The sequence below is a fragment of the Dreissena polymorpha genome, chromosome 2 (genome assembly GCF_020536995.1).
Source record: "Dreissena polymorpha isolate Duluth1 chromosome 2, UMN_Dpol_1.0, whole genome shotgun sequence".
In the NCBI taxonomy this organism is placed as follows: Eukaryota; Metazoa; Mollusca; class Bivalvia; order Myida; family Dreissenidae; genus Dreissena; species Dreissena polymorpha.
The window spans coordinates 146,919,013-146,932,353 of NC_068356.1; the positions used below are offsets into that span (position 1 = coordinate 146,919,013).

General features: G+C 35.7%; 2 protein-coding genes across 2 annotated transcripts in view; one reads left to right on the forward strand and one right to left on the reverse strand.

Moving 5' to 3' along the window:
* The window catches only part of LOC127870169 (uncharacterized), a 119,536-nt gene that overhangs the window by 81,034 nt on the left and 25,161 nt on the right, over positions 1–13,341 (reverse strand). The gene's annotated exons all lie outside the window — the stretch shown is intronic.
* The window catches only part of LOC127870170 (dipeptidyl peptidase 9-like), a 238,710-nt gene that overhangs the window by 42,480 nt on the left and 182,889 nt on the right, over positions 1–13,341 (forward strand). Inside the window, exons 9-10 of the mRNA XM_052412827.1 lie at positions 11,284–11,410; positions 11,783–11,960. Of these exons, the coding sequence (XP_052268787.1) occupies positions 11,284–11,410; positions 11,783–11,960 (305 nt within the window). The remainder of the gene's footprint in view (positions 1–11,283; positions 11,411–11,782; positions 11,961–13,341) is intronic.

Genomic DNA, 13,341 nt, shown 5'->3' on the forward strand with positions numbered 1-13,341 from the left:
TTAAAGCGTTTCAACAAAAAAAATAAAGAGACGTCAGGAATAATTTATGTTGCCTCTTGGAAATTGTAGCAATTTATTTATTTCTGAATGCCGCCATTGTCACGCGTTCTTCGATATAGCCCTTTCCCAATTAGATACGTATTTTGACGCATTTCTAGTCCCTTAGAAAGTTACATTTAATTTAACGCATTCCTTACTAAATTAAAGTTTAAAAGGCCTCATTTTCAACCCTTAGTTACTGATGAGCAGCAAGCAGCATACAACCTGAACAGGCTGCGATAAAAACGCAGGCTGTTCTGGTTTAAGGCTGGTTGCAAAACGCATTTTCACTTTGCTTTTTATGGGGGAAAGGGAACGGATAATCAGGTCCAGAAACTGGGTTCAATAATAACAAACACTTAAATGTAACTTGATATGCACGCTCTCGTAAAATAATAAGTTTGTTCTGTTTATGTTTTTTATGTTGCATGTTATGTTAACAACCTAAAATATGTGTTTAGTTTCAGAAATATCACATGCTACGTGATATCACATCACATTACAGTAACATCCTGGTTATCTCGCAAAAGTTTGCCGTGTTAATCGACTTTTTCATCGTTTAAGGATTGACTGGTTGGTCATAATAATGTGTCAGGGTATTCAATTATATGAAATTTGTCTTACTTTATCTCCTATAAATTTCATCCGCTCATAATGTTATGCAATTTAAACTAACATCTGTTATTGTTCAGAACTCTGCACATAGCTGAAGTTTATGCTGTAATAGTGTGCGACTGTTCTTAATTAAAGTGGAAATACATAACTCCATATACAGCCAACAACAACTTGTTTGAAAGGGCAGCTTTATTTATTTATTTTACGTTCCGCATTACGTTTTATTTAATATGTATTCGACCTTGTTCTCATATACCCTTTATATTAAGCTGTTTATAAATTATAGCAAGATCCGCCATAAAGACGAGGTCTGTTTGATAAATATGATACGGTATTGTAATTCAAATTATGGCCTCACCCAAAACATCTCTATGAAAAACGAAAACTTAAGTGACTATTTCGAAACTTTATTTTTCCTGAAGTTTTATTTCAGGGTACATAATAATATCCTTTTCGAGTTACAGTTGTATATTAATCAGTAAACAGCCGTTGTGTAGTACTGGCGCATTGTGGTTTAACTAAGAGGGCACAAGCACAATTGTTTAAATATCCAAACACAGACCGGGCCCGATTTCTCAATAATAATTAAGCATGCTGTACTAATAACTGGCTCAGGTCACTTATTTCATTGATTAATTTGACTTTCATAAAATGTATCGCGTTGTACTAAATAATAATTTATAGACTTCAGTTCAAATATAGTTTGTAATAGTTTTAATATATATAATTGTTGCAAACTTCATTGCAATACGCAAAAAATAGCGTGTGATAATCCTGATAAAACTAGCTGAATAAATCTCAGGTAATCAAGTAATCAAGACCAAAAGACATAAAAAAAACTTCCGATAGATAAGGTAATACGAACTTTAAGTCCACTCTATCCTGATTTGATAAATAGTTTAACGAGAACTTTATTTTACAACATAGAGATCAGGCTCGGAACTTATTTCTGAATTTGTTATCAGTAGTTTTACAAAGCTATTTGTGTTCATTGTTTGCATAGACGAAGTGATTCAAAATTAACCCCCTTTCTTGCTTTAATCATACTTATAGTTTTGGGGCACACTTCTCTTTCGTTACTGGCATGAACCAAGCTATGAAAGCTGAACATTGCTATGAAGCTCAACACTACTATGTTGTTACTTGCATGAACCAAGCTATGAAGGCTGAACACCGCTATGAAGCTCAACACTACTATGTTGTTACTTGCCTGAACCAAGCTATGAAGGCTGAACACCGCTATGAAGCTCAACACTACTTTGTTGTTACTTGCATGAACCAAGCTATGAAGGCTGAACACCGCTATGAAAGCTCAACACTACTATGTTACTTGCATGAACACCGCTAGCAAGGCTGAACACCGTCATGAAGGCTGAACACCGTCATGGAGACTGAACACCGCTATGAAGGCTGAATACCGCTGTTACTTGCATGAACACCACTATCAAGGCTGAACACCGTCATGAAAGCTGAACACCGCTATGAAGGCTCAACACCTTCATGAAAGCTGAACACCGCTATGAAGGCTGAACACCTTCATGAAAGCTGAACACCGCTATGAAGGCTGAACACCGTCATGAAGGATGAACACCGCTATCTTACTGGCATTACTACCGCTATTTTACTGACAAGATTACCGTAATGTCACTGGCATGAACACCTCTGTGATGATTGAGCTACGCTTTAAAGGCTGGACATCGCGTTGTTACTGGCAAGAACACCGCTATTAGCTCTTGAATGATATGTAGATCGTGTTCAAATGTGGTGTCTATATTTAGAACAACAATACAGTTACGGAATATGAAATGTAAGCTCATTATTAAAGTAAATATGGTAAGCTTTAACAAACATTTTTGGAAGTAATAAATAAGTGGCAATGCAATGTAATACTGGCGCCCGACCGATGATCGCACGAACACCGTGTCATTTTGAAGCATCGGGTGGCGTCCGGATTACTTTCTAATCTCACACCTGGTTTTACCTGACATCGGGCCGGGAGGGAATCAAGTCGAGATCGATAAAAATCGGAAGATCAACGCACGGTTATCCTCCGGCGTGCGCCCGACATCGGATTCATTGTACGTGTATCATTACGAGCGCCGTCCGGCGTCCGTCGCTCATCGTGTGGGGGCCTTCCGACAATCAAACGATCGCCGGCCGATATATTTGCCTCTTTGAAATACCTTTACTTTTGCCGATACACGTGTAATGAATCTGATGTGGGGCTATCGCCGGGCAATAACCGTGCGTTGATCGTCTGATCTCTTTTTCGATCTCAACTCGATTTCTTCCCGGGCCCGACGTCAGGTACAATTTTAAGCGAGACGTAAACTTAATCCGGACGCCGCCCGATGCTACAAAATGACCCGGTGCCCGTGCGATCATCGGCCAGGCGCCAGTCCGATAAGCGGAAAAATACGTCGTCCGCTGATCGGACAGTGATCGGTCTCTATTTGTGACCGAGTTATGAGTGCCGTGACTTTTTAACGTAATCTCCGTAACGTTCATACACTGCACAGTAACGTGTTCGATTGGCAAAACTTTTAATGCACTGTTGGTCTGTCTTATTTATGTTAAATGTAATTTTGCGCTCCTCGAAACAAGAAAAAGTATGTGCCAGATACTACGTAATTTGAACTAACTGAATTTCCTGTAGCCATTGGATCTCTCATGAAATTGTATCGCTTTCAAAATAACCAATAATATAAACTGGATACATATTACCAGTTTATGTTGATAACTGTACAAATTTCCCATGAAATTCTATATGTCAGTCAAAATTCCATTTACAAACAATATGAAGTTTTAACCTCACCAAAAACGCCCCAATTAGTGTCAAAGACATGACAACTTAAACGATATGTTTGTCAAATCGCAGACTAGAAAAACAAAATACATCTTCGTGAAAATTATATGTAATTTAGTTTACAATCCGCCCTGTTCTCTGAACCTTAACACCAGTAATGTTTGCTTCTCAAACAAGCATGCAATTAAATTATTAAATAAAACCATGAGGAGAATCCCCTTTAAGTCAGAGAAGGTTATGTTTAAAAATGCTTATTCCAAAGTAAGATATTGCAAATGTGTGTGTGCTTAATACATCATTTCATTTATCTGGTAACATCGTATAAACAAATACACTTTACAATACGATGAAACACAAAATAAACATAAACCTAACATACATCAACATAGTTTTATGTTTATTTGTAAACACTTTCGATTTCAAATGAGAAATTGAGTTTAGCAGCAAAAATGTTTAAACTACACAGAACCTTTGCATTTCACATATAATTCTTACGTGTAAAACAAGAGTTTTCACTATAATCAACATCATTTGATATACAAAATCAAAACCGCACCAATCGTTCGCTTCAACTATACATTACAAAAATAGACAAATCTGTCCAAGTGGTTTCCCCCCTATCGATCATAGGAAGGTTAGACACTACTTAACTAAGTCCATTCTAAGTTTCAAACAACGCGAAGCTGGTATCAAATCGGAGCTGACATTACCATGTAATGGTGGTTTATCCGAAACATAGCGTTATTAAATATGTATTATAAAAAATGTGCATTTAATTTCCTTGTGTTTGTTTTACTCTAAACCATTTATTTAACGTTAAAGAATTTAACGACGAAATTCACTGGTATGCTACAGACTAGACATCATGCCAGAAATGATAATATTAATAATTACGTGTCAAGAAAGTACCTACCATTTATCTGTTGGGGAGGTAAATACTGCGAAGTATTTAATAATGTTACATCATAAAACGGTTGCAGTTGTACACTTCTAATATTTAAATATTTGTTATTGTTAACAATGTGTATCAAGATCAACGATAAGCTAAAAATGAAGCGCCGTAGCGATTAATTTTATTATTTCTTTCACAAAATTTGGAGGTAGAGGTATTATTAACAGAAAGCAGGTTACTGACCTATCGCTGTGTACTATAACGGCTCAACAAGCCTTGCCCTTTTTTAAACTTTACGCCTCGCCTGACATTATACACAATAATAGGGTGGTAACCTGTTATTCATTATATTTATAACAAGCACGCATTAAAAACTTTGAATTACTTAAGTATTCGAATTCGTACGTAATAATTTCCTTCTATTTATAGCATGATAATCTCACCATCCCGATTATCGCGTCGACACAAATATCTACAGATACATGCTATAAAGAAACTATATAATTTTGACTGGCCATCCCATTTGCATCTTTAAAATGGGAACTAATTTAACAATTTGTGTCCGATCAATTTTAAATATTGGTATGCCAAATCAATACATTTTTCGTTTGAAACCGCCTATTAAAATTAATCGTGTATGCTATGTACTTTGACATTTATAAATTAGTTTAAATCGCAGTGTATAAACTCTTTATGCACATTGGAGTCAGGAACTTTTTCATGTTAATAACAATTATGTGTGTTTTTGATTGTATTACCGTTTTGCTACATTTTTAATGTGTCTGTGATTATTCGAACATAGAAATACTAAATTCTATGCGTTGATGTTCGTTCTTTGTTTTGTCGAATGCAACACGAGAATGGAAATACGGTACATGCACGTTGACACGAGACTTCTAAATATATATGTACCCGCTGAATCGTCACACCGGTTCTAACAAGTACGGACATTTGATTCTGCCGTAATCAAACTTGATTAAATACGCGATAATTGTTAGTGTTCAATGCATGTGTTCAATGATCGTTAGCAAGAGCAAATTATTTAAATAATCCACCGAAGCATCTGATTGCGATAGTATGACTTTTGTTCTTAGAATGCTTGGAAATAGCTGATTTGGGTGGGTACATAAATTACTATTGATATGTTTGGTGTAATAATGTAATGCCTCGGTTGACATTACCAGTCTCTGTTTGACCATACGTTGAAACACTCGATACGTTATGTAGTATTTGTATAATGGTATACCTTCAATCCATAAATATGCTGAGTATTTCACTTTATATGCATCGCTGATCTATTATTAAGGTAAAATTACAAATTGTATAAAGCGCTCCGATACAAAATCAGAACATGTGTTGATGACATTCACGTTGATGCGTTGCGATAATAATTGAAGACTGCATACACAGAGCCTGCTTTTTCTAAAAAAGTATCAATGTATTCGGAAATACCGCCATTTCCACGTGATGTTCGATATAATAAATTTTAGAAAATGTGTTCAAAAGTGATAAACACTTCAATATTGACAAACACTTCAATATACATTCATGCGTTCGTAAAACATAATATGTTAATTATTATCATTACCCAGTACCTGATCCCTCACGAGTGTTTTGTCCCTGAGGCCCGGTACCACTCTAGCTCAAAGCCACGGACAGACGCCCAGTATGAACCTGCCCCACTGCCACCTGTACACGTCCTACTGGAGGCAACCTCTGACATCTGGGTCAATGTATGTGAACTCATTGTAAAATTACAGAAAAGAAGAGTGTATAATATTTGTACAAAAAAATCATCATAGGTTTTCGTAAGTGTTTTAATAAATACTGTAAAACAAGTTGTATCATACCGCTGCATTGATATCTGCCTGATATAACGCTGCATGCTATACTATTTTATTTCAGTTAAAAAGGAAGTTATTGAATCAGTCGATGATAGGAGGTAGGGCATATTACTCGGAATCAACTATAAAGTAATCATTGTAGTAAGGTCAAATCAGATTTAACAAAACAAACACTTTGATACCAATATAATGAAACACAAACTGCAACACAAACAGCAAAACACATGTTTTACAAATATTAAACACAAGTGCTCGTTACGCCATTTCCCGCTCAAAATGAAGTTTGTTTAGCGAGTTTTTCATTATTTCTTTATACTCGAGGACGTAGAGATGTAGTAAACAAGTAAACGGCAGGCCTCGCCATTATATTATTCTAAAACTTGCCTGATATATTACAGAAAGATCTGACAGCGACCTTATTTTCTCTCTATATATATTTGTCAGCATGCTATTTTGTTGTTTTTGTAAAAAAACATAACTTCAAGGATTTGAGATTTAAAAAAAAGAGGAATTGTTGTCGGTCATTTTCCGATGTTTTTGTGTTATATTTATAGCTGACAGTTACATACATACAGAGAACATCATATTTTTTTTACAGATTTAGCATAATAAGTTTATTGTTATAAATATAAGCAACACTCTGTGATAATAGGACTTGATGCATGTGAGTAAGGCGTCAGCACATGATAAGTCTGTGTAGTCCGCACATGCTAATCATGAACAACACTTTCCACCTTGAATAGATTGTTGTTTAAAACAGAATTACTTTTAATGAAAAAATCCATAAAAGCTGAATTATCCTCCCAGATTAGCCTGTGAGGACTGAACAAAGTAATCGTGGACAACACTTTACTGCCATCCATATGCGGATTAAACAGGCTTATCAGTGGTGACACACATGCATTAAGCCAAGTTTTCTTCGACGTTAAATATCATATGTTAAATATTTTTTCACTCGTTAATCACATATCACTGACATACTTTATTTCCTGCCGACCAGGCCCGACTCTAGGGACATAGAGTTTCTGTCGATGTCAGAGAGATCAGAATACCGCCATCTCTATCGGGTCACTTCAACTCTGGCTCACCATGGGAGACTCAGAAAACAGGTAACTTAGATTGCAGTTGAAGTCATTTGCGCCCGTTTTGGTAAAACGGGGCTTAATGCATGTGCCTAATGTATTGCGTCATTTTAGCCAGTGCAGACAATACTCTCCGTTTTGAGTTGATTTAAGTTGAGACGAGACGTTCTGATACAAAAAAAATTCGTTCAAGCCAAAAGTGTCGTGCCTGTGAGAAGTGCACAGGCTAATCTGCGATGACACTATAGGAAAATGCATTAAACCCTGTTTTTCCAGATCAAGGCTCATTTATTTTCTCATAATTATACCTGCATAAACGAGATAAAAAACAAACACATCTGATCAATGTCGTATTAAACAGTGTTGATACAGCTTACTAGCACAATTATGCTGGTGTCATATTAGTAAAATTTCATGATGCCATTTGATATTTTCTTTTGTTCAGTTTGGATGTTGAAATATGTCTCTGTACCTGAAACCTCCACTGTATTTTCTGTGTACAAACAAGGTTGTGCAAGGAATAAATATATTTGATTACTTTATCTCTTATATGGAATAAAAACAAATATATCAAACAATTAAACCATATTTGTATGCATGAATGAAATTGGTTTATGAATTCCGGGAAATGGATCAATGACCTAATCAAATTTGCAAACGACATGATATGGAAAAATGGTTATTTCACCATAAAGTATTAATAAAATATTTAAAAGAGGCATAACAATCTGAAATGCAGAGTTTTACAAACAAACATCCTGATTCTGTCACAGTTGTGACTATTTATTTCCATGTTTTAAATGACTTTCCCTTTAACACTTATTTCCATGTAATTACTGACTGACCCTTTAATACTTATTCCCATGTTTTCACTGACTGTTCCTTTTACATGTTTTTCCATTCTATCACATACTTTCCCATTAACACTTATTTCAATGGTATCAATGACTTTTCTTTTAACCCACATTTCCATTTTATTATCACTGACTATCCCTTTAATCCACATTTCCATGTTCTCACTGACGGTCCCTTCGACACTTATTTCCATGTTTTAACTGACTGCCCCTTTGGCACTTATTTCCTTGTTTTTACTCCCTCCCTGTCCCTTTGACACTTGTTTCAATGTTTTAACTCACTGTCCATTTAACACCTATATCCATATTTTAAGTGACCTATCCTTAAACCCATATTCCATGTTTTCAGTTACTGTCCCTGTAACCCAAATTTACATGTTTAAGTGACTGTTCCTTTAACCCATATTTACATGTTTTCAGTTACTGACCCTTTAACACATATTTCCATATTTTCCGTGACTGTCCCTGTAACACTCCTTTCCATGTTTTCATTTACCGACCCTTTTACCCATATTTCCATGTTTTCATTTACCGACCCTTTTACCCATATTTCCATGTTTTCATTCGTCAACCCTTTAACCCATAGTTCCTTGTTTTATGTGACTGTCCCTGTAAAACATTTATGCCTAGTGGACTCTCCCATCCTTCTAAATTTGATCAATTTATTTCCAAAATTAGGGATGTCTAGTATATGTATTTCTTTATTTAGAATATTTCTTATAAAAAAATATTTTAAGCAAACAGCACAGACCATGATGAGACGCATCATGCGGCGTCTCATCTGGGTCTACGCTGTCTGTCAAGGCATTTTTTGTAGACGCTAGGCATACATGGCTTAAACCATATTTCGATGTTTTCAGTGACAGAACTTTTAACCCATATTTCGATGCTTTCAGTGACTATCCCTTTAACCCATATTTCCATGTTTTCAGTGACCAACCCTTTAAACAATATTTCCATGATTTCAATGACAGACCCTTTAACCCACATTTCGATGTTTTCAGTGACCGTCCCTTCAACCCATATTTCCATGTGTTCTGTGATGTCCTGTGAGAGTGAGGTCACACAGATCACCACTGGGGACTGGGAGGTGTCCTCTAAAGAGGTAGCAGTATCTTAAAACTGTATATATTTTAACCTGTCTTATTATTGGGTTATATTGGAAAATTGATGTTTCGTTGATTTTATGGGTTGACAGATCTTTGAATTTTACTCAACAAAATGGGAAAATGAACAATGCGAATTTCCCATTTTTGTCCAAAATCATAGAATTTACAGGAACAAAAGTGTACATGCCAACGAAAAAATTATTTGTGAACAACCAGGAAATTTCAGGCAGAAAAATGTAAATTATTTTACAGTGTCTACTTAACTAACATATTCAAGTTGTTTTTTTATGTTGTAAACTAAAATTGATTACCTGTCTTCCTGTATTTGTGTCTTCCTTTGTTTACAAATCCTTTTTCTGGAGCACTTTTCAATTTGCAAATGCTTTTATCGGCATGAGTGGTTTAATAACCCCTTGTCTCTGTTTTCAGATCTGGGTGGACGAAACACGAGGCCTGGTCTACTTCCTGGGACTTAAGGACACTCCACTAGAAACACACCTGTGAGTGATGGACTTTAAGCAACGCAGTACAATATTTACAGTGTTGCATTAACTATCTTCACTTTAAAAAAATGCAAAAAAAAAGTAAAAAAGAGACCTGCTTGACCTTCAGTGACCCAAGGTTTCACTTGTTATCTCCATCAGGACTGGTATTCCAAAGAGAAATCTGAGTTTTAGTTGAATTTATGGAAACATTTCTATTTGGAACCGCATTTGTTAAGTTTTTAAATTGATACAATATAAATTATAATTATTTTAAACAATAATTTTGATCAAGGCATTTTAATTTAAATGAACATTAACACAAAAACCCATAAGAGTTTCGTGAAAACATACTCAGATTTAGTTTTGAAAATGATACATGAAATATGTTGATTTCAATTAACTGATGTATCCAGAATTATAAATATTAGCCCCACTATGTGAAAACGGGGCTGAATGCATGTTCATAAAATTACGAATCATATTAGCAAGTGCAGTCTACCCACTCTAATCAGGGATGACACTATCCGCTTTTGTGCTATTTTTTTTTAGGAAATCTTTTATTAGTGTAGACAGACAGTGTTGTCCAAGATTTAGCTGTGCAATCTGCACAGGATAATTTGGGAAAACACTTTACACACAAGCATTAAATATGTTTACCCATATGGAGGCTTACATGAAATACAATAATCATTGTTTTATTCCATGCCAGGTATGTAGTCTCCTACCAGACTCTGGGCCCCGTCTACAGACTAACAGAGCTGGGATACACTCACAGCGTTACACTGGATAAGGTGAGACAACACTTGCCAACATCAGGAGTTATATGAGTCATGTGCTGGGAAAACTGGACTTAATGCATGTTCAAAACTGTCATCCCAGATTAGCCTGTGCAGTCCTCAAAGGCTTATCCGCATTTATGGAAATCCAGTTGAGTGGAAAGTTTGGCCCCTGATAAGCCTAATCCGAGGACGACATTTTATGTACATGCATTAACCCCAGTTTTCCCATGAGTTCTTAATACCTTGAGATATATTAAAATAATCCACATCGAGGATCAAACACTAGACCATCTGATCACATGCCAATGCCATAGCTAACCAACTACGCCATCCTTACTTCTTAGATAATGCAGCATAATTTGTGGCATGGTAATAAGTACAGTACAATAGACAGTGAAGCACTTGTTGATCATGAGCGTTATCATATATAACATCATTTATTATTCCTGCTGGAATGAATTAGAATGGGGTTTACTAGATTCATCATAGCTGTCTGTTAGTCCGTCTGCCCTTGTTGCAGTTCCCCCAGCCGCGTGCACGCCCAGCCGTTCATCTGTCTATCAGTCTGTAAAGTCAAACTTGTCTGACCAAGTACTCCGACACATTTCAATGTTTATATTTCCTTATTTTATAAAGTTGTTCAATTTTTATTAGCCTTTAAAGTTTTAAATTGAAATAATATAAAATGTGTATAACAGTACAACAACAATTTACTTCTTACTTCATCAAGTTGTTCCTCACTGCTTTAGTTATTGTTGCTGCTTATTGTCCCTTTCAGGCGTGCTCCATGTTTGTGACAGTGTTCAGCGCTGTGAACTCAGCTCTCCAGTCTGCTCTGTACAGAATAGAGATCTCACCCCAGTCTGTACAGACTCAACCCCTGGCTGTCCTCATGTCATCCACAGGTGAGTAGTCAGGGGCCTATACTTTAATGTATTGTTGTGTTTATTATTTGAAATAATTTTATTTTGATTTCAAAAAGCACACAGGCTTGTCAGGGCCAACAGTTTCTTCCTTAACTTGATTTTTGCTTAAAAGAGAATGATTTTGACAAAAACTTCCATGCATGCGGGTTGTGTCGTCCTTGATTAGCCTGTGTGTATTTCGCAGGCTTAAGTGGGACAACAATTTATACACATGCATTAAGCCCCATTTATCCAGAGCAAGGCTTATTTTCGTTATTGTCGTTAATTGCCTTCAGATGAAAGCAATTTTAATTATAAACGTTAATTGCCTTCAAACAAAAACTTAAATGATTATTGTTAATTGGTTTTCAGACTTTCCTGACTACAGCTACTCAGAGATGTTCAACTACAAAAGCAAGTCAGGCCACACAATGTATGGGATGTACTACCGGCCCCACAATTACCAGCATGGGGTCAAGTATCCCACAGTGCTGTTTGTGTATGGGGGACCGCATGTACAGCTGGTGACCAACTCCTTCAAAGGGCTCAAGTAAGAAAACAGTTTGACTTATATCGTATATAATATCAAAACAAGGGACTCTAGTGAGGAAAGAGATTGACTTGTACAGTATTTAATATGAAAACAAGGGACTCAAGTGAGGAAACAGATTGACTTGCATAGTATTAAATGTGAAAATAAGGGTAAGGAAACAGTTTGCCTTGTACAGTATTTAATATGAAAACAAGGGACTCAAATCAGGAAACAGTTTGACTTGTATCATATATAATATGAAAACAAGGGACTCAAGTGAGGAAAAAGTTTGACTTGTATAGTATTTAATATGAAAACAATGGTCTAAAGTAAGGAAACAGTTTGACTTGTAAAGTATTTAATATCAAAACAAGGGATTCAAGTGAGAAAAGAGATTGACTTGTATAGTATTTAATATGAAAACAAGGGTAAGAAAACTGTTTGCCTTGTACAGTATTAATATGAAAACAAGGGATTTAAGTGAGGAAAGAGATTGACTTGTACAGTATTTAATATGAAAACAAGGGTCTAAAGTAAGGAAACAGTTTGACTTGTGCAGTATTTATTATGAAAACCAGAGACTCATGTGAGGAAACCGTTTGACTTGTACAGTATTTAATATGAAAACAAGGGTAATAAAACAGTTTACCTTGTACAGTATTTAATATGAAAACAAGGGTCTAAAGTGAGGAAACAGTTTGACTTGTATAGTTTTTAATATGAAACAACGGGGCCTAAGTAAGGAAACAGTTTGACGTGTATAGTATTTAATATGAAAACAAGGAGCTAAAGTAAGGAAACAGTTTGACTTGCACAGTATTTTATATGAAACAAAGGGGCTTAAGTAAGGTAACAGTTTGACTTGTATAGAATTTACTATGAAAACAAGGGACTCAAGTGAGGAAACCGATTGACTTGTATAGTAATTCATATGAAAACAAGGTTAAGAAAACAGTTTGCCTTGTACAGTATTTAATATGAAAACAAGGGTTTAAAGTAAGGAAACAGTTTGAATTGTATAGTATTTAATATGAAACAAAGGGGCAAAAGTAAGGAAACAGTTTGACTTGTACAGTATTTTATATGAAACAAAGGGGCTTAAGTGAGGAAACAGATTGACTAGTATAGTATTTAATATGAAAACAAGGGACTGAAGTAAGGAAACAGTTTTATCCCATTTTCACCGCGACATTGACGGTATAACACGTTGTGGAATATACTTGCTTGTAATCAACACTGTGGAATATACCTGTCGCGTGCACGGACTACTTTTCAAATGACTTCATGCGATATGCGCTAAAATTAGGTCGATATTGTTTGGTTTATTGATCGAATTTTAAGGTCACCCATTGGAAGAAAATGTGCATATTTTGCAGAAAAAAATATATATGACATATTC